The following is a 21,783-nucleotide window of genomic DNA, read 5'->3' on the forward strand; positions in this document are numbered from 1 at the left end:
GCAGTGAATATAAAAGTTTTGCTTCATTGTACTCGCCTTTTACAGTTGCCATTTATTTATAGTGAATTCAGTTTTTCCACTCACAGATACACTATAAAGATTTTTCTTAGCCTGGGAAGGTGGCACACACCTGTATCCCAACACTCTAGAAGGCTGAGACAGGAGGATTACAGGTTTGAGCCCAGCCTGAGCAACCTAGCAAGACCCTGACTCAAAATAAAAAATAAAAAGGCTGAGGATGTAGCTCAGTGCAAAAGTCCTAGGTTTAATCCACAGCACTGCCAACATTATTTTTTGAAAAAGATTTTTCTTTAAACATATTTTTAAAAAGTGAATAAATTTTTTAAAAATATTAAGAAAACAGTAACAATGATAGTACACAGAAATGCATCTGTCCTCAAGTTCTGAGAAATTTAATCCACCTGGGAACTTTTCAAAGTGTGGGGGTGAATATTACCTCTATTTTGGAGACAGGGTAACTGAACGGAGAGGTCTGGCCGCTTGGGCCAAGACACACAGCAAAGGTGTGGCCCCAGCTCTGATGTGACCCACCGGGCAGGGCTGAGGAGCCCTTGTGGCCTGGGACACACAAACTTGTATATCAGAAGGTGGGAATGAGGCTGCCAGGTCATTAAGCTCTTTCCATAGTAAAGACCCAAGACTCACCCAACCTCAAGAAAAACTTTATTTTGAACATAAAAAGACAGGGATCAGGACAGAATGGTGCAGGCAGTAGGAGTTTCTGTCAGGACCTCCCCCTGCCTTCTGCTCATGAGGCTCAACACCTCTCTCCCAGCTCCTGGGAGCCCTGTTCCCAAGCACCTGCCCCCCCTACCCCCTCTCACTCTTCCTCCAGTTTAAATGCCTGAGCCCAAGAGATAATCTGATTGACTAGATCATGCCTAGCCTTCTTGTTTGGACAGAGTTTCTGTACCAAGCTTTCTCATAGGCTGCTAGTCAGCCTGTGGGTGGGCTTCTGGTCAGATGCCCAATCAGCCGCGAGAAGGACTTATAAATGTAGGCCCTGCTGCTCCCAAGCCAGTCAGTTGGCACTGGGAGTCTTTCCTGCAGGGGTGTGGGATGGTGGTCACTGTGGACAGTGCCAGGCACAGAGGGAAGAGGGGCAGAGGGGTGGTGGGAAGGGCCAGCCCTGTAAGAAGGGAGCACTGAATGCGAAGGGACCAGACTCTTGCTGGTCCGTATGCAGGCAATCCAGGGGATTCATGAGGGCAAGAACCCTCAGGTGAAAGCTGCCCAGGGTGGGGACCTCTTGCTGGAAGGAAGAGGCTGCTGCCTGGGCTGCAGGGACTCCCGGGTTTACTCCCTTGTGAGTCTGTGAGGCCACCATGGAAAGCTCCAGAAGGGTCCCCGCCATGGGGATTTCTGTCTGTTCCTGGGTGGAGCACTCTCAGGCCAAGAGAGAGCCCTTCTCCACCACCCGGGACCTGGGTGGTGTTCCCTCCCGGCACTGGATCCAGCAATGTTTCCCTTGGGGGAAGCAGACTGTCACCTAGAGGAGGCGTGGGTGCCCCGGATATTGGCCACAGCACATCCAAAGTGCAAGGCAGCTTTTAGGAGCGTGCTGAGGCCACTTGTAAGGGTCTCAGAAGGGACTGTCCAGACATGGAAGGGTAAGTGGCAGGCTAAGGGTGGTGCTGAGGGCCCCGGAGCCAGGCAGGGTTTGGAGCAGGTGAGGGGCGCAGCCGTGTTTATGTGTGGGAATCACACTCTGGTGCCCTGCAGAGGAAGCTCGGAGGGGAGCTGCAGTGATGACTGGTGTCCGTAGGTGACTGCGGATTTGGAGGGTGGGTGCCTGAGAGACAAAGCTCCAGGGACTCAGTGATGAGACACGGAGGGGGATCCTTCTCCCACTCCTGCCCCAGGCCCTGATATGCACGGTGCAACCACGGAGCAGCAGCTGAGGTTTGAAGGTGGGTGGGGCATCAGGGTGGCGATGTCCTCCACACTGGACTGTCTGGGGCACCCCTGAGGCCTGGCACATCCCAGGCAGCCTCCTGCCTCCCAGCCCTGGCTGGCTGTCTACATCAGGAGAGCTGGGTCCTGAGCCTGGAGCTCTTGGAGGGACAGGTAGGCGTCAGTGTCAGCGCAGCGGGAGGAAGGGGTCCTGCCCTGGCCCTGCCCGGGGGAGTCAGCCCCATCCTCAGGCCCCAGGGCAGGGGCCTCCTCCCCAGCCACGCCCAATGCCTGCTCCAGGGGTGACTGGAAACCCACTGGGTCGGGGCCCATTGGGATAGGGGATGCCAGCGGTGGAGGACCCCAGTCCTGGGGAGCCCCCTCCTGTAGGGAGGGGCGCAGCCTCTCTTCACTGATCCCAGCGGCCCGAGGGAGAATGTGGAGGGTGTTTGGGCCACCGTGGGGGGTGCTTGGGCCACTGTGGAGGCTGGAGAAGAGTAGCAGGTCCTCCCCTGGGGGAAAGGTGCAGTAGGCGTCATCTTCCCCTTGCAGGGGCAGCAGGGGTGCGAGAGGGGACCCTGGGGGTGCACCCTCCTCAGGCTCCGCCTCAGTACAGGGCTCGTAGGTGAAGTACACCTGGCAGGCCTCGATCTCCAGGGCGTCCGGGAGGTGGAAGAAGAAGTAGCCCTGGTTGGTGAAGCAACTTGTCTGTGAGTGGCCGCTGGGCGCAGGCGAGGGCAAGGGCACCTTGTTCTGCTGCAGCAGGAGCAGCTGTGCGGCCTTGGTGTCCTTGTCCAGCACTTCCAGCGGTGAGATCTCGGGCGCCGGGGCCCCCAGGCTGAAGGAGGATGAGGGGAAAGGCGAGGACAGCCACTTCTGCAGGAGAGAGGCCAGCAGAGGTGAGCGGCGTCTCTCTTCCCACCCGCTCAGGACTTCAGCGGTTGCCAGCGTCCCTACCAGGAAATCCCTAGCCTGTTCCCCACACCCCTCTGTCACGGACACCCAGACAGTCATAGAGCCCAACGCAGGCTCACAAATGCCCAGGGGATAAGCATGACTGTCCCTGAGTGCCCACTGTATGCCCAGTATTGTCCCAGGTGTAGGGCCAGGGCACAGGAGAGCATCCCCAGGGTGCCCAGAGGGCCCAGTGCAAAGTGTCTGCCTCCAGCAACCAAGCAGGGCCAGAGCAGGAGCCCCACGCGCCTATCCTGCTCACTTTATGCATGCTGTGGAACGGACACACCTAGGCCTGCGATGGCCGGGAGGGAGGGCGCTGGGACCCAGGGTGCGCGTGCTGGTTCCGAGCCCCTGATAAGGAGCCCCTTTCTTCCTGTGCCCAGCAGCCCCTCACCTTTGCCCACACAGGGACACATGACCCACGGGACATGTGGTGGTGGCTGGGAATCCACCAAGCCCTGGCAAGGAGTAGGGCAACCCAAGTTCCAGCCCAGCCGTGGCACCCTCTGGCCATGTGGCCTTGACCCTCTGTGAGCCCCAGTTTCCACAAGTGTTGGCCACTTCCTTCTTGATTCCCTCACTGTTATCTCTTGAGTCAGCAGGGAGACCCCCGGCCCAGGGAGAAAGCAGCTGCACAGACGTGGGTGGCGGGAGGCCCTAGGGGGCAGCAGGGACCCAGGACGGGTGCTTGAGAAGCCAGTGTCTGCTATCCCAGGAGCCCTCAGCAGTGGGGCTGTGGCCACCTAGGTACAGGAGCCAGGTGATTCCAGATGCATGAGTGCAGCAGCGGGACCTGCCTGGTTCCCTCTCCAGAGTGACTTCACACATGCACATTTGCACGCTCACTCAAACACATGCACACACTCAGGTGCAAACTCACTTGAGCAGGAGTGGGCCCCATGGCATTGGTGCTGGGCTCTGGAGAGGACAGGGACAAGACTGGGATTCCCATCCACCTGCTCATAGCTGGGCCATCCTGGCCAGCACCTCAGGCATCCCTCAGAGCCACCACTGCGCACTGGACCTGGGGCAGGAAGCTGGAGCCAGGGGTGGCGTGATCTCTACAACCCCAGGAGGGACCCTACTCTCCCAGCATTGAGTCCTAGGCCGGAAGAGGGCTGCGGATGCACCCAGTCTGGCCTCAACCAGCCCTCATAGAGGAAGCCCTGCTGCCAAGGCTTGCCTGGTTATCCTTACTGCTGGGGATCTCACTCCCTGGAGATCTGAGGGAAGAAGTGAAAGGAGACGTTCTCCAAATCGAGACTACCCGGGAAAGACATGGCCCCTGCCTCCTGAAGCTTAAGCAGGTGGGGCTGCGGGAGGGGAAGCCACAGAGCTGTGCAGGGGTTCCCAGGTCACTGCCAGGCGGGCCTACACTCACGGCCAGGCCCACACTGGGAACTCAAGGGAACTGAGGACTTGTCGGTGCTCCCAGAGCAGCACCCACAACTGTTTTCTCCGCATTTGCCAGGGGAGGAAAGTCAAGCACACAAAGGTCCTGGAACTTCCTTAGCTCACACAGTCAGGAAAGGGAGACCCCAGGCAGACTGGCCTACTCAGCAAAAGCCACTACTGTTGTGCCCCCTGCCCTGCCTTGCCATGCTCCCACCCACCCTACCCTGCCCGCCAGCCACACGCTCCTACCTGGAAGTCCCCTCCGTGCTCGGAGTTTAGCTGGGAGAAGAACTCTGAGGGGTCTGGGATGTGACACTTCAGGACTTTCTTCAGCCTGTGCAGGAGGGCAGGGGCAGCGTGTGAGCCAGGGAGGAGATGTCCTGTCAGCCCCACGCTGAGGGCTGGGCACAGAGCCAAGCGTAATGCCAGCTACTCAGAATGCTGAGGCAGGAAGATTGCAAGTGTAAGGCCTGTCTGGGCAAGTTAGCGAGACACTATCTCAAAAATACAAAATAATAACAAGAATAGCCAGCCAAGAAGGTGCCTGTTCTCTAACCCTGATGAGGAGAAAGATGAAGTGTGTGATATTCTGTGGAGACACAGAGTGGAGAGCTACTCAAGAGAAGGAGGTAGGAGGTGGGCAGGGGAGACCATGCAGGCCAGAGTGGTGAGGGCTACAGATGGCTGGAGCGGAGTGAGCCATGAGGAGGAAGGTAGAGGAGGAACCTCCCAGTTCGAGGCCGCCATGGAAGGAAGTTCAGGTTGTGCACTGCCCCAGGGCATCTGACTTGGAGGGAAACAAGGAGTTGGGGCTGAATCCCAGCCCACCTTCGGCTTTGCCAAGCTGAATGCCCAGAGCCAATATGCCCCTTCCTGGAAAAAATTCACCTTTTCCTAATCGGCACAAACATTTCAAATAGTGGAGGAGGGTCAGTGTACCCCAGTGGGAGTGGATTGAAGGACAGCGAGGAGGAGGGGGTGAGGGCAGTAGACTTCCGTGGGCAGCAGGTGAGGTGACCTCTTCCTGCCTGGGCAAAAGGCTGGTGGGCTTCGGGGAGGCGGAGGGGGATTCTCTTACCAAGGCCCGAGGCAATTGCCGCTGACCAAGAGGAACACAGAGATGATGACGCCGCAGACCAGCCCAAGGCCCAGGGCAGGGCCAAGGACCCAAGCGAGGGGCGGGGACTCCTTCCTCGGGGCTGCAAGGGGAGGGGAGAAGCAAGGAGAGGGTCTGAGAGACGCCCATCAACCGGCTCCCCCTCTGCCTGGTGCCACGGCCTGCCATCTGCCCATAACTTGCCTCAGGGCCTGTGCTGGGGACTGGGGCAGGGCCCTGCTGAAGCCCACCCTCTCCAGGAGGCCAGATGTGATACTTAAGGGAAAGGATGCCACGTAGCCAGGCACAAGGGTGGCACACGCCTGTAATCCCAGCCCTCTTGGGAGGCTGAGGCAGGCAAACTGAAGGTTTGGCTTGAGCCTGGGGGACTTAGCAACTTAGAGGAAACTTGATTCAAAATAAAACAGGGCTGGGGATGTAGTTCAGTCCAAAGGCTCTGGGTTCAATTCCCAGGACTTCGAAAAAGAAGAGGTAGAAGAGAGGAGCGGAGGGGAGGGGCAGATGCAGAAGCAGAAACTGACATTCCAGGAGCAGCTGGCTCCGCATGGGGCCCCCACAGCCCAGACTCTGCTCCCCAGCTTGCCCTGCGCACCACAGGGAGGACTCCGCAGGTGACAGGTGAGGGGTCTCTGCACTCTGGCAGGCCTGGCTATGACCCACCCTTGACCCCGCGCCCCTCTGGGATGTAGGGTATGTGGGAAGGGGTGAGGGGAGTGGAATTCTGCACCACCAGCTGCTCCTCTCCCTGCACTGCGGTACCTGCAGGCCTCGTCCTGAAGGCCAGGGCCTGGCTCCAGGGGCTCCACGCGTTGTGCTGGCCTTTCTGGGACCGTGTCCGCACCTGCAGCTCATACTGAGTGTCGGGCACCAGGTTCTCCAGGAAGATCCACTGCTGCCTCTGCTTGAGACTCAACGGGACATTCTCCTGGGTCAGGGACAGGGGCAGGACAGTCACATCAAGAGGTCTCCCTGCCCGCCACCTCCCACACAGCCTCTGCTCTCCCTCACTCCTTCCCTGACCTTCCCACTGCTAGACCAGACTGGCCCCAGGCCGGGCCCAGCACCCTCCTCCAAGCACCCCACACTTGAGCAAACCCCTCTGCAAGTCAACCAGCTGTCCCACCCCATGCCAGCCCCTTCTGGGGTCTCCTCCCCACTAGACACAACAAAGAGGACTGTCCCAAGCCTGATGGCTCCTTTCCCCATACCCACCCCCGCCCACAGCCAAGCTGCTGCCCCAGCCACGCAACTCCCTTATCCTGCCGAGGCCCCTCCACTGTGCCCAGCACAGCCCGTTTCCCATCAGTTGGGTTCCTCCTGTGTGAGCCCTCATCTCACCAGCATCACTTTCCACTTCCTCCTCCTGCCGGCACATAGTAGGTGCTCAGTGAGTAAGTGTGCATGGGCGACTCATGAACTGAGTGATCAAAGCAGTCATCTTCCCCCAGGGACACAGGGCACTGGGTTGGTGTTATGGTTTGAGTCTAGGTGTCCCCCCAAAACCTCATGCAGTCATGGGAAGGGCCTTTAGAGTTCTGATTCCTGGTTGTGAGTGCTGCACTGCCCTGGGGCAGATAGTTTGCATATGTAAGGGAGAAGAAGAGGCTGCTTGGCCACTCCTCCCTTTTTGCTCTAGCTGCTTGCTGTGTTCCACCCGACTGTTGCCCTCTGCCATGCGCCACTCTACCTTGGAACCAGCCAAGTATGGATTGACAGCTCCACAAACCATAAGCTAAATAAACCTTTCCTTCCTTAATTTTTGTCATCAGGTATTTTGTCTCAGCAACGAGAGAAAAGTAACCAAGAGAGTTGGAAGTATGGATACGGGGTTTCCCGGGGCCACTGAACTCTCACAAGGAGGCCACTGCTGCCTCGTGCCTTTGGGAGTCTGGCCCTGGGATCAGCCTGAAATCGGCCTCCAGCAGTGTGCCCAGGCTTTGAGAGCGGTGTCCAGCAGGACTGGAGGAGCAGCCAGGGTGGCTCCACTACCCACTGACTGCCAGCGCATGGGACCTCACTGAGACGGAGGACGACGCGGACGTGGACACACGCACACAGGACCCGTGGCCCCGGTGAGGACGGGGGAGGGGTGGTGAGGGCCGCCTCACCTCCCAGCTGTGGCCTGGCGACCGTGTCCGAGCCTCAAACTCCAAGTAGGAGTCGATGTAGTGGGAGACCTGGGTGAGGTGCCAGGTGACATTACATCTATTGGTGTCCACATAGGCGAGCTGGAGGGAGGTGGGGGCCACCAGGCGAACTGCAGATAAGAGAGACAAGGGGACAGAGAGCTGAGCGGTCCCTTGGCACCTGCTGTTCCGGTCCCCAGGTCCTTAGGGCCCTTGACCCCCTTCCTCCAGGTCTCTGTCCAGTGCCACCATTCGGAGAAGCCTGCCCTGGTTCCCACATCCGCTCCTGTTGCCTGCTTTAGTTTCCTTTCCAGCCCTAGTTCGGGTGCGCCTGCCCTACCCGCCAGGGAGCCCACTGAGGGCAGGGACTGTGCTTAGTTGACCTAAGTCTCTGTAATGGGAAGACGCTGCTAAAACGCGTAACATAAGTGAAAGTCTCCATGTCAAGCAGTTTCTTTGTCTTGGCTCAAAGACTCCTTCATGACCCCAGGAAACTAAGGTTGAGATAATCAGATACATGAGATCAGGGCAGGGATTTCACCTTCCACCACACCTCTTCCCTAGCCATGGCCCCCAACATCAGGGGAAACGGAGAAGACACTTAGTCATTCAACAAGCATCTGCAGAGTGCCACCTTGCGCAGGCTATGCTGGGTGCTCGGAAAGGAGGTACAGGGGCAGCAGAAACTCTGCCCTTAGGGAGCTCATGGCCCAGGAAAGAGACAGACCTACAATCAGGCAGTGAGAGCAGGACTTAAACTCTACAAGAGGAGGTACAAAAAGCTGGGGGAATCTGGGAGGGCCTCCTAGAGGAGGGGATACTTCACTGTGCCCAGAAGGACAGCAGGCATTTCCCAGTGGAAGGGCCTTCCAGAAAGGGAACCAGCACGTGCAGAGGGGAGGGGCATGGAAGGCAGAAGTAGCCTTTGGTTGAGGGCAGGGAGGATGCTGGAGGGAAGGAGGGGCCACCCGGCTCCTCACTCACGGTACTCAAAGGGCTTGAAGTTCTTGGTCAGCACCATCCGCCACTGTCCACCTTCCCAGCACATCACACGGGCAGTAATGATATCCACAGAGGTCAGCTGCTGAGACTGTGAGAGGAGAGAGGATCGCATGGAGCTGCCAGCAACAGGGTTCAGAATGTAGACACGAGATTGAAGGGACACAAGCAGGATAGGAGCAGCGACAGCAAACATTGTTCATAACAGGACAACATTTTTGGCTGTTAAACCACATAGTATTTGTCACTACTACTCAACTCAGCCATTGTAATGTGAAGTAGCCATAGATGGCGTATGGATGAATAGCAGGGCCACATTTCAATAAAACTTTATTTACAAATACAGGCAGAGGGCCACATTTGACTCATAGACTGTGATAGTTTACTAACCCCTGATTTGACATGGGAAGGAAGCTAGCTCCCCGTCACTAGAGGTATGCAAGCAGTAAGCCCTCAAGGAAACCCCCAAACAAGGTGGAACCTGTACCTGTTTAATAGCTAAATGGGTCCTCTCCCCATCCCCACCCCGCCCATCTTTTCTGGAGGGAAATGGCCAGGTATTGAGTACCTCCTGGAGAGCTGTTGCTCAGCCCCCTGAGCTACTTACAAAGTGTGATTTAAAAATATGGTGTGTATTGAGAAAATTATTACAGTAAAAAATACATTGTCATCAACCCTCCCTCAAAATACTCCTGCTGAACACACTAATCCCAGTGTTATTGCCACTTTCAGAAGCAATTCTGGAAGTCTTCTTTTGTGAGTATCTTTAGTTGCACTGTCCTGGCTGCCTAGATGTGCTGAATCAATTCAAAACTTTGACCTTCCATGGTCATTTTGATTTTAAAGAAGAGCAAGAAGTCACATACTGCCAGATCTGGTGAATGAGGTAGATGAAGACACACCGTAATGTTTCTATTTGACAGAAATTGCCATTAACATTTTTTAATCAATTCAGGACATAGAAGGAGCCAAAAAAAGACACTCATGGAAGAGAATGTCCAGAACTGCTTCAGAAAGTGGCAAGAATAATAGGATAAGTACATTCGAAGGGAAGGGGAATGTTCTGGGAGAGATTCATAGCAAGGTGTCTTTCACTGTGGTTAGTTTTTAAATTTAAAAATTTATCACATTTTTGATCACCTCTTGTCCTTCACAGATAGCACCAGGGTCCCTCCCCACAATGTGGTGAGGAGACTTGCCCTAGACCACTCAACTGGTCAGCAGGAAGCCCAGGCCATGCATAAGCCTCTGCACCCTTAGCCCACAGAGTGACCACAGCTATGAGAAAGGCCATCTTCCTGCCCAGTGCTGCCGAGTGAGGGTCTCCCAGCCCTGCGGGCCACACAACGTAGCCCAGGAGGAAGCTCAGGACAGGCCCTCTGGGACCCGTGCTCGGGCCAGCCCAGCTGGTGGTTTGGGGTTTAAGCCTCCAGACTCAGCCTGTTGAACTCTCTGAGCAGATGGTGGCCCTGATCATCAGCGCCCTCTCAGCTGGTCAGCCCTGCACCCCAGGACCTCTCCCTCACCTTCTTACAGTAGTTGTGGGAGCCCAGCTTCCCTGGATAATAATCACATGACCATTGTCACAAAGATGGTGCCAGTAATGAGCTCCCAAGAGTATTCGCTCTCTGCCAGGCACTCGCCCAAGCACTTCACAGATTGTCCCATTTAATTCCCTCAGTGCCCTCTGAGACAGGCACTATGGTTGCTCCCATCCTGCAGGTGAGACTGACCCACAGAGAGGCTTAGGGACTTGCCTAAGGTCACACAGCTAGGAGCTGCTGGAGCCAGGTCATCTGCCGGACTCCCTCAAGGGGACATAGTGTCTGGTTCCTGCCACACTGCCACTCCAGCCCCCCATACATGCAATCTGCAAAACCTGATGATGGCTGGAAAACGGCGTGGGGGGCCCCAGTGCCCACCAGTGCCCAGGAGGGAGAGCAGGGAAGGAGCAGCAGGGCAGCGTCCTCACACTGTCACCCAGGGCCCCTCTTCCAGGCCACTGGCTCCTCCCCGGGGACCCCTGGAGCAACGGGGATGCCTTCGCCCCACTTCCCCCTGGCCAGCAGACTCACAGTCGGAGATCCGAGGACCAGGTTACAGGCCCAAGTCGTTGGGCTCACTGCGAACATGGAGCAGGTCCGGTTCCAGGGCCTGTCAAAGCAAAAGAGCCTGCTTAGAAAGAAAGGGGGACCCCCTTCAACTCACTCCCCACCAGACAGCATCAGGCCAGGTAACGGTCCAGCCCCCACAGCTGTCTGGGGCTCTCTCAAAATCCTACATTATTCAAAAATGGTGGGGAACCCCGCTACCCACCGCGGCACTCCACGCCCGCCTCTGCTGACCATGGCACAGCAGGCTCAGCAGCCCCTTGTCCCCAGATTACCTTTCCCAGCTCTTCCCTCGACAGCAGCTTGCACCCCACCCTGAGTCCAGGAGCCTAAGCAGCTGACTGAGCAACTCTCTCAGCCAATGCCTCAAAGAGTATATGAGTCCTGGGAACCCGCAGCTCAGTGAGCACAGACGTCATGGAGGCTGATAGTACGATCTGGTGGCCTTGAGATCGCATGGTCCCAATATCCTGCATTTCCCTTGGGCTGCACTCACCGCTTGTCTGACCGGGCGCGGATGTGGCAGGATGTGTTCTGCACACCCTTCTCCTGGCTCCACAGGCAGGAGATGTTGGCTTGAGAGTTGTAGAAGCATTCGAGCTGGGAAGACTCTATGGGCAGGACGGGCGTGAGTGGCTGGCTGCTTGGTGCCTGCGGCCTCCGGGTACAGCCGTCACCCAGCTCCTGGTGTCCTGCGCCTACGCCTCCCCCCTGCCTCCTGCTGCTGCCGCTCCTGGACCTTCTGCCAAGAAGCAGCGGTCTGGAGGGGCTCCAGCAGGCCCTGGCCCCTCTGCTAGGGAAATCACAGCTGCCCAGATGCCAGGGTCCTCACCGTTCACTGTTGCAGACACCGGAGGGGCTGTCAGGGGCAGGAGGAGGACCAGCAGGGGCAGACACCAGGACAGAGCTGGGCCCGCCATCACATGCACAGAGCCGAGCTGAGGGGGGAAGGCCTAGGGGGGCAAAGCGAAGTGAGCGCCTGTACCCCAGGCCCGCTGCCCCCCTCACAGCTCTGCCCCGCACCAGGCCTGCACGGCCCGGCCCTTGGCACCTTCGGCTGCCACTGCCCACAGCTGCTCGTGCCCTTCCTTCAAGTCTCTGCTCAGGTGTCCCGTGCGACAAGAGGAAGAGGGGACACTGGCGCCCAGCACCAGCCTCCGCGTATGGGTTTCTCGGCACAATCTCCACGATACCCACAGTCATTTTGATCACTGGGATGGCTGCTGAGTGGCTACAGGGCGGGCACGTGCACACCTGGATGTGCTGGGCCAGGGGACGAGCCAGGACCCACAGGACCAGACGAGACAGGGTGAGGCTGATGGCGCTGCTCAGAATGGCGCACAATTTAAAGGGGACAAATTGTTTCTGGGATTTTGCATTGAATATTTTCTTGCTGTGCTTGATCCCATGGAATGGAAATTGAAGCAACACATGGGGGAAACCTTCACTGTATTCATTCATTTTCTAGCTTTACACACACACACACACACGCACACGCACACACACACAGATGCACATGGGAGTCATGCAAACCTGTGCGGACAGAGATCTAGGGTGCCCAGTTCCTAAACCAGGCCCTGGCACACAGGGCAGCCACAAAGGGGAAAAGCAGATTATCAAAGGAACAAACGTGGAGCCATGACAGCACAAGCCAGCCCATGGGGGTTCCAGAGCTTCCCCCCAGCCCCGGCCTGTCCCCTGCCGCTGCCCTTCACTCTGTGTCCAAAGGAGTTGACGAATCTGTGAGAAGGCAGCAAAATGTGTTGGTAGCAAGAGAAGCCACTGGCTGGGCTGGGGCGAGCCCTCAGGGCCAAGGTGGACATTACACTAGATTCAGGCACCAGCAAGGGTGTTTCTGAAGGTCTCTGTCCTCCCCGAGCGCAGCTGCCTGGGAAGAAAGCGTGTTCTGTGCACCTGGGCTTAGGGTATGGCTGGCTGCTCCCTAGAATCCTGCCCCATCGGCCCTGTACCTCCAAAACGGAGCCTGGGTTGGAGGTCCCCTCCCTGCCAAGGGCCAAGCCGCCCAGCTAGGGGCAAGGAAGGGTGGAGGCCCCGCCGTACCCCAGGCCAGACGCTCCCAGGGAATATGGGCACCTCTTCTCCACAGATGGGCTATGTGTAATGTGGCACCTAAAATTCAGCTTGAAAAGAGCTGAAAGTGCATTAGGCAAAGAGAGACACAGAGCTATTTCACTCTAGAAAAGGAAATCATGACAATGCCATGATCACAGTGCCTCGCTCCTCGCAGACGCTGTCCAAACACTGAGTGTGTACAGATTCATTCATAATGTCTATGCATTAGAAGGTAGCTCTTTGGTCCTGCTCACTTTGCAGATGGGGAAACTGAGGCTCAGAGGGATACCTGTCTACACACTTGCTCCCCTGCCTGCCTAAAAGCACCTGTAGGTGGCTAAGGAGCCCCCAGGTTCTCCCTAGAGAAGGACAAATAAGACACCCCAGAAAAAGACTCAGAAGGTGTCCCTGCATATCCAGGAAACACTGGCCGGCCAGTATTTTTTCTTTTTCTCTGTACTGGGATTGAACCCAAGGCCTTCACCTTGAGCTACATCCTCAGCTCATTAAAAAACATTTTTTTTTTTTTTTGAGACGGTGTCTCTTTAAGTCACTAAGTTGCCCAGGTTGGAGTCAAACTCATGACCCTCCTGGCTCAGCCGCCCAGAGTGCTGGGATTACAGGCATGCACCATCACTCCCGGCCTGAGCCAGAGCTTCTGTGAGCATCACCCCAGGCAAGCGTCCCCGACACCCTAGCTCCCAGATCTGCTCCCTGGAGCATCTGCTACCCAGCCCCAGTGCCGGAGTCCCTCGGCCGCCACCCTCAGTGACCATAGCATCCTCCAGCCTGTCAGGGACTGTCAGGGACTGTCAGGGACATTCTAGCCACAGGATGGGAACTCCACACAGGGAAAGCTCAGGATGTGACCTGTGGCCATGGAAATGCTCAGAGAGGCGAGACTGTCACCACGCATGTCCTGCAGGGTCCCAGTTCCCACAGAATGAGGACGATGAGCACAAGGTCATTAGGGAGATAAAGGGACACGCAGGAACCTGGGTCAGAGCAGACAGAAAGGACAGCGGGGAGATGGGTGGGGGCTGAGGGACAGGGGACAGGGGCCTAAGTCTGAGGGCCAAGATGGAGGTGGAGCAGGTGGGGTGGAGTAGGTGCTGAGGAGTGTCCCTCGACCCCCTGGGTCCCTCATCCCCCTGTGTCCCTTGTCCCCCCGTGACCCTTGTCGCCCTTGCTCTTTGGGCCTAAGATCCTCCCAATTCCCTTACGCTGGGCACTGGCTTCTCCCCAGTGAGACCCCTCTCCCTCCCCACCTCTTACCCCCACTGGCTCCAGCCTCACCACCCCAGGGTCAGGGGGCCAAGACCACCGAGTCCAGCCCAGCTCTCCCCCCCTCTGCCTCTCGGGTCTGTTGTCCCAGTGCAGTCTCGAGCCCTCCCCACACACAGCCTGCCAGGAAGCCCCCAGGGCAGCATGGCCCAGTGACAGCCCGCCCACTTCATCTTCTCCACCCTCCCGGGCAGGCAGCATCCCTCCAGCCTGGACTGTGCAGTGGCGTCTGCTGCAGAGGCCACAGCTCGAGCCTTCAGCTGCATTTCCCAAAGCTCCCTGCAGCCGGCAAGGTGCCCAGAAACCAGCAACGGCCCTGCCGAAGCCACGGCTCAAATGCAGCCCTTCAGCTTGGCCCTCGTGGAGCAAGCGCACACGCGCGTGCACGCACACAGGCTCTCCCTCACACGCATCACATCTTCCTACCTGCACAGGCCAGAGGCTCTGGATTAAGCCTCTAAATGCCCTTCCAGGGTACGTCATTGCCCCACAAGCCCTCTAGGTCCTGTTGTCCTTCAAGGCCATTTTAAATGCTACCGCTCTCCTTCAGCGAGGCCGGCCTCCCGGATCTCACCAGTGGCAGGCAAGGACATCCTGATCTGACCCCTGTCCTCCTCTAGAGGGGCAGCAGCTGGGATGGCCGGGCAGTGCATTCACTCCTCAGACTGCAGAGCCTGGCCCACAGTGGGTGTTCAATAACTGCAGATGAATGAATGGATGGATGGATGGATGAATGGAAGAATGGATGAATGAGTGAATAACCTCAGAAGTCTCCAGTACTACAAAAAAAGCAGGGATAGGTCACTTCAGTGACTGTACCCTGCTGCCCCCGTTCATCGCCCCAAAACTGTCCAGTGAGCGCTTACTGTTCACCACTGCACACGAGACTCCAAAAACATGAAACAAGGAAACTGAGGCATGGAGGTGAGGCCTGCGCCCAAGGTCACATGGCTGATAAGAGGCAGACCTGCTTTCCCCCCGGGGGCACAGCCAGAGCCCAGGCAGGAGGCCTCGCCCCACAGGTACCCCTTCCACTGTGACACAGTGAACTGTGACTGTGCTCGCCATGGGTGCCAGGGCCTGCTGTGTGCCAGCCCCTGTGACAAGCGCCTCACAGCAGTGTCTTTCGTGTTCTTTCAACCCCAAGCACAGACAGGAGAGTGGTCCTTAACCTCCTCGGGGACACGCTGAGCTGTGTCCAGCCAAGGCTCCTCCATAAGGCCTCCTCTCCTGCTGTCGCACCTGCCCCGGCCCCACCTCCAGACACTGGCCCCACGGTTAAGGCCAGCAGCCTTTGGCCCTGGGGGTTGGGTCCCAGCCCACTGGTCCCCCAAAGGATGAGCTCTCCGGAGCAGGGCCCACTTGCCTGTCTTTGAATCCCCCAACAGACAGGGCCCCAGGTTGGGACCCTGAAGAATATAAAACCTAACAAAGGGTGTACTTCTTACAAGCCCCTCCCCTTTCACGGCTAATCATGCCAACCTTGCTCTGGGGATGGGTACTGTGTGTCCTTGGTAATGGGTTACCCAGGACAGGCCCAGCCACCAGGATGACTTTGTGCCTAGGAATGACTTGGGACACAACGCCAGAGGAGCAAAGGGCAGGAGGGCAAGGGTGCAAGATCACAGGAAGGCCAGGGTCAAACCACAGGCTCAGCAAAGAGGCGCAAAGTAGACAGAGAGCATGGTGGAGTCTGTCCCTGCCGCCCCTGTCAGAGGGGTGCACGGCTACACGCCCAGGGGGCGAGGGCAAGGTGAGCGGAGGGCGCAGGTGCCAGAGGGGTCAGGCCGGGGGGCTCCTCACAGCCACAGAGGCTGCATCCTCATGCTCAAGGGGGAAGCTCTGAGTCTCAGGGAGGTTTGGGAACGTGCCCAAAATCACCCCGGGAGAGGCCAGCCTCGGGGGACACTAAATAGAGATCGGGATCTCTGTGCTTCCAGCACTCTGCCCCCGGTGTTGCCCCCACACACGTGTGCCAGGCAGGTTGGCACGGCCACAAGCCCACTCACAGCCACTGACTCATTACGTCCCCACCACAAGCCTCGAGGTGGGGCTCGTCACCCCTTATCACCAGTGTCAGAGCTGGAGCTCAGAGCTGCTCAAACACCACCTAATTTCCAGCAAGATGACGACGATGGCCAGAAAGACTAGCTGTGCTCGGATGACTAACACCCACTCTCCAGCCCCAGCCCGGCCCCGGCCCTTGGGAGATGTCACAGTGTGTAATCCTCCCAGCCGCCCTGGGAGCCAGATTTAGTGCTACTCCTCTGTCCAGATGGGGAGACCGAGGCACAGGCCAGCCTCTTGCCCAGGGGCAGCCTAAAGCCCTGCTGGCCTGTGGGGTGTGTGGTGGGCTGGGGCAGGATGGTAAAGCAGGAGCTCGGTCACTGGGGGCGCTTCGTGTGGCCTCCGAACTCAGAGCTCCATCTCCGTTTGGCCTCTCTGACCAGCCCATCACGTACACACAAGCATAAGCACATTTACACGTACACACGCGCACACGCACACACTGAGTGCACCCTTCTCGCCGCTGAGCTCCAGCCGCATCTCTCGGCAGTGTGTGGGATCCTGGCTGTGGGGGGCAGAGTGGGGATGCTGACAGCACCACTCCTCCCCGAGCCACCCTCAGCACCCTGAGGTGCTACAAACACAGCTCAGCCTCCCTGGTCCCTGGATGTGCTGCTGTCCTCGTCACACAGCCAAGCAAGGGACAAATTCCAGCCAGAGCCCAGGGCACCAGAGACAGGCCTGGTCGCAGGGGTCCCCTCTCTCCTCCCTCACCCACAGCTTCTTGGGGAGCAGTGTGCACAGAGCGCACATCTGGGCCCCTCTCCACGGAGGTTGGTAGGGGGCCCCATCTCCCTCTCCTCACCTCCTGGGGCCTCTCTTGCCCCCAATCCAGCCACCCACCTCCCTCTCCGCCCTTCTGGGTTGGGGGCCCCAAAGTACAGGGCCCACCCCGGAGCAGCTCCGAGTCCCCCAGGGGTCAGGGCAGGAGGGTGGCCTGGCCCAGGCAAGCAGCTTCTTCTCAGGGGCACCCATCCCCAGGGATTCTGGGGAGGCTGGGGATCGGAGTTGAGGCAGGAACCCCTGGGGAACATCTTCCCAGTAACCACTGCTCCCAGAGGACAGGGCAGGGCAGGGCAGGGCAGTGCGGGGCAGGGCAGGGACATCACCTGGCTGAGACATGAGGCTGTGGCAGTGTTCTCCCTGCTTCTGGGACCTCGGCCATCTCGGGCTCCTGCAGCCCGGGTAGCAGAGAGACAACTGTGGGGCCGGCAAAAACTGCAACCCAGGGCCGGCCCACTTCCTGTGCAGAGCGTGGAGGGACGGGCGTCGGGAGGCGGGGAACAAGGACAGTGAGAAAGCCCGAAACTCCTCAAGCACCTAAGTGATAAGATCTCCCTCCCACGCGGGGGCGGCCGCTCACTGGGCTGCGCAGCAGTGCACGCCCTCACACACGCGCACGTACTCACACGCGTGCACGCTCACAGAGGCCAGGCTGCACACCAGAGCCCAGGGGCCCAGCCCTCTGTGCGCCCTCATCTCATACAGGCCACGAAGCCTCACCCGACATCTGGTTGCACGCACAGTCCCACCAGGCCTCACACAAACATACCCCTCTAAGTGTCGCTAGGGCTCCCCACATCATCCCGGCCTATGACACAGTTATCACTCAGAGGTGCCCCTTTTCACCCGGTCTTCCAGGAAGCCCCTCACTCAGTTTACCATTCAGAGCCAATTGGTGATTAGGGCTTGGTGAGCAATTTGATGACCCCTTACTCATCATTTTAAGTCTCTCTTTTTCTGTCAAGTCATGGTTCCTATTCCTTTTCTTATTTTTTATTGGGTTTTATTTTGAGGTACTGAGGATTGAACCCAGGGCCATCACACTGAGCTACAACTCCAGCCTTTTTTATTTTTTATCTTGAGACAGGCTCTCACTGAGTTGCTAAGTTGTCCAGGCTGGGCTGAAACTTGTGATCCTCCTGCCTCATCCCCTCAGAGTGCTGGGATTACAGATGTGCACCACTATACCTGGCTCTTTTCCTCTTTGGCTTTTCTATTTTAATGATGAGTATTTACAGAGTTCTCCTTAAAAAATGCACAACTAGGGGCTGGGGATTTAGCTCAGCGGCAAAAAGCGCCTGCCTGGCAAGCGCAAGGTAGTGAGTTCGGTTCCCGGTACCGGAGAAAAACCAAAAAAAAAATGCACAACTATTTCTGCACAGCGTCACGGGCTCATGGAGTGACTCCACCCCCAGGGTTCGGCTCTCCCTCTCCCCGACTTCAGTGGTCCTGCTTCAGAGGGTTTATGGAAAGCTGCTGCCTCCTCTGAGGGCTGGTAGGACAGCTTCCCAGAGCCTCCCATCTGCACAGATGTGAGCAAGTGAGACCCCCAGAGGATCCAGCCCAGCTCCCTCCTGCGAATCCCAGAACAGAGGTGGGGCTGGAGACGCATAGAGCAGGGTGAGGAGCCGAGGTCCAGGCTGCTCAGTAGCTGGGTGACCTTGGGTGACCTTGGTATCTCTGTGCTTCAGTTGCCGCCTGTAAAACGAGGACTGGCAGTTCCTGCCCGGAGTACCGAGAAGACTAAACCACAGTGTGTGTAATGCACCTAACGTGGCCGCACACAGGTTTGCAGTCAAGGCCAGTGCCCCCCAGAAAAGTTCATGTGTTGGAAACAGAGTTCCCAAATTCACACGTTGATGGCATCTGGAGGTGAAGTATTTGGGGGGCCATTAGGATTAAATGAGATCTTGAGGGTGGGGCCCCCATCAAGGCATTAGTGGCCTTTTAAGAAGAGAAAGAGACAAAGACCTGAGCAGGCACACTTGCTCCATCTTGCCATGTAGCGGCCTCCACAAGTGATGGTGCAGCAGAAAGGTTTCACCAGGGACCAGCATCATGCTCTCAGACTCCCAGTATCCAGAACCATATGCAAAATAAACCTCTGCTCTCTATAAATCACCCAGTCCATGGCATTCAGTTACAGTAACAGGAAAGGCACTGAGACTCCCTCTACCCCTTCCCTTCTCTCTTGGAAGGTTTTTCAGCTACAGGAGAGGGTAATAAACACAACCACCACCACAGGAGAATAACAGTCACCATTTATTCAGCCGAGGACATTTCTGGAACCTCCACAAGCCCGGTTTGCAGGTTCCCCCAGGGAGGAGGCCAGGAGAGGTGTAGGAAGGTGGATTTGTGCTGTAGATCCTTTTGCACACTCAAACTTATTTCCTCTTTCCCAGATAAATGAATTCAATTAAAAGATTCAGAAGTAACTGTAAAGAAAAATCACAACCTCAGGCAACACCAGGAGTCACAGATCCCACTTGAGACAAGCACAGCCTTGTCCAAGAAGTGACATCGGCCTGCCTGGTGGGTACAGTCCAGGACCCTTCCTCCTCTTTTCTTTCTTATTTCATTCATTCAGTAAACACTTCCAGAGCATCCAAGATGCTCAAAGGCCAGGTCAGGCACAGAGGAGGTGGGTGAGCCCTGGATCCCTGGGACATATGACATCAGGGTGGCTTCACCTGTCAAGGCTCCTGGAACAAAATGGGAGATGGAGCGGGGACGGAAAACCCCTCAGTGTACCCACCCCAGGGCAAGGCTCCTGCTATCCCAAAGGCCAGCCCAGACAACCTCAGGTGGTAAAGAAAGGGGGTCTAGGCCCAGCCAGGAGAGAGGAAACTTCCTCACAACCTTGGTGCCTTCTTCAGGAGTGTCAGGGCTATGGGAGATGTCAGAGGATGGGTCCCCCTGAAGGATGGGTGTTCCCCACCTCCCGACAATCCACCCTTAACTGTGATGTGAGAGATCAGCTTCATCTGTGTCAGATCTCTGGGATGTGGGGCCACTTGTCTGGGCAATCAGCAGTGGTATCCTGACTGTACAGCCAAGCCAGGTGTCTGCCTGGTCCTAACACCAGGTAAGGAAGGGAGAGTTGCAGGTGGGATGCAGGTGGGGCCCAGCGGTCTGGGAGCTGCTTGGGTGCAGGTACACAGAAATGCACCAGCCCTCTTCAGCACCTCGTGGTCAAAGCTGTGTGGTCTCCCACCAGCCAGGACCCCTGGAGCCTCCTCCTGCTCTCCACTCCTGAATTTCCAGCCAGGATGACTGTCGCTGACTACTGCAAATTCTTAGCCACCCATAGGACAGAATTTAAACATGGGCTGATGGTTCAGCCTGCTGACAACTGTCACTTTGGTCTGCCTCTTCTTCAGGGCCCTCCAAAGGGAGCGTCCCCCATGTGCTTCCACAATCTTGCCAGTCAGCTGAGAGTTCCTGGTCAATTCACATAGAAATCACAAACTGGCAAAGTGTAGCTCTTTTATTGTTAACAGCTCTGAGCTTTGAATGCCAGCAGCGATGAGCTCTTAGTGCTAGTGCCCCATACCCTTGTCACTCAGAGCCACCAGCTACTGCGGGCTTCAGGAACTCCGGCCACCAGAGATGGCAACTCCTGACAGTTCTGATTCTCTCCAGCATCTTCTTCTGCCAGCGCTTCCAGTGTTACCAGCCCTGGCTGGTGGCAGCTTTCGGCTTCAGAGGCCTTTGGTGTTACCAGCTCTTAGCGTACCCACTCAGGCTGCTCGACTCCAGATGGAAATCACAAGTGGGCAAAAATACGCTGCCTAGAAGCGGCTTTTTAGCTGTATAATGCAGCATAAGGGAGAACAGCGCATGGGCTGACCCTGCAAAGGGTATGGAAAGGTCGCTCATAAAGGCAAAAGCTGGGCTTGTGCAAGTACAGGGTCACACTTCCTATTTGGTCACCAATCGGTGACCCTTCTTGGACCTGACTGAGGAGGGAAGCAGAGGGGTAGGAGCACCCCAAGATCTGGGCTTGGTCTGTGACCGAAGCCACTGCAGGCAAAACAAGAATCTCCCAGAGCAGCTGCATGGCATCTGTGGCAGCTGGGTGGCTGGGTGGCGTCTGGGGCACAAAAGAAAATGGACTCCTGTCTCACAATCTTCCCAACCTCCAACCGTTCACCCCTTCCTGCCGTGTGCAGCACCCTCACCCTCACACACACACACGAGCAACGTGTCCCAATCCCCAAGTGTGAAAGTGTCTCCCAACGTCACCCACACGTAGCATGTCACCCTGCTGGTCACCAAGCCCACCTGCTCCTGCGGCCCCTCTCGTGGGCAGCATGCTGAGGTTCCTGGGCCATCCAGCCGGGAGGCAGGGGAGCTGGGTAGACCCCACGTCTCTCCCAGAGGACACTGAGGCACCATGACAAGGAATCCAGAAGCTCCCAATGGCAGGGGCCTGACAGCCCACCGGGCCTCCCGGCCCCAGACCCCTCCCCACACAGCCGCACCTCCCCACACCACTGCACCCTCCCCTCCCCGGTGTGTCCTCACGGGGCCCATCGTGAACAGTCTGCCCCACAGCCCACTCGCCACAGCACCCAAGGACCCTGCTTTCACAGGGCCATGGGGTACATGCATACTAGGGTCTTCTGGCCTCAATGTCCCCTCCTTTTTCTTTTTCTTTTTTTGGAGGCAGGGGCTCGCTATGTACTTTGCACTGTCCTTGAACTCACTATGTAACCTAGGCTGTCTTTGAACTTGTGGTGATCCTCCTGCCTCAGTCTTCTGAGTGTAGGATCAGGTATGTGCCACCACACCTGGCTCAGTGTCCCCTCCTGACTGTGACTTTTCCCTGCCAATTACAGGGCAGCCTCCAATGGAGACGAGGCCATCTGGGCCTGTTCCAGCTCTGCCCCCAATGCTCCCATCCCTGTCCCTGTGCCTGGGGTCCTGCTTTCGGCTCCTGGCATTCCCCTCCACT

The 21,783-nt window shown here is 57.2% G+C and overlaps 1 protein-coding gene across 1 annotated transcript; it reads right to left on the minus strand.

Moving 5' to 3' along the window:
* Window positions 1-662: 662 nt before the first annotated feature.
* Window positions 663-17,341, minus strand: Il2rb (interleukin 2 receptor, beta). Its single transcript, XM_005379192.1, has 10 exons — window positions 17,153-17,341; window positions 11,452-11,572; window positions 11,116-11,230; window positions 10,584-10,662; window positions 8,494-8,599; window positions 7,492-7,640; window positions 6,143-6,308; window positions 5,345-5,465; window positions 4,516-4,600; window positions 663-2,790 (listed from the first exon to the last, which is right to left on the minus strand). The coding sequence occupies exons 2-10, from the start codon at window positions 11,537-11,539 to the stop codon at window positions 2,041-2,043; spliced, it is 1,659 nt and encodes a 552-aa protein (XP_005379249.1). The 5' UTR covers window positions 11,540-11,572; window positions 17,153-17,341; the 3' UTR covers window positions 663-2,040.
* Between the last annotated feature and the right edge of the window lie 4,442 nt (window positions 17,342-21,783).

The sequence above is a fragment of the Chinchilla lanigera genome, unplaced genomic scaffold (assembly GCF_000276665.1).
Source record: "Chinchilla lanigera isolate Chin_1 unplaced genomic scaffold, ChiLan1.0 scaffold00012, whole genome shotgun sequence".
Taxonomy (NCBI): Eukaryota; Metazoa; Chordata; class Mammalia; order Rodentia; family Chinchillidae; genus Chinchilla; species Chinchilla lanigera.

Coding starts and splice junctions, on each gene's coding strand:
- Il2rb (XM_005379192.1), bottom strand. CDS start 11,539: ATGGCGGGCCCAGCTCTGTCCTGGTGTCTGCCCCTGCTGGTCCTCCTC. Junction 7,641..8,493: donor CTTCAAGCCCTTTGAGTACC/GTGAGTGAGGAG, acceptor TCTTATCTGCAG/TTCGCCTGGTGGCCCCCACC. Junction 6,309..7,491: donor CGCCAGGCCACAGCTGGGAG/GTGAGGCGGCCC, acceptor TCCCTGACCCAG/GAGAATGTCCCGTTGAGTCT.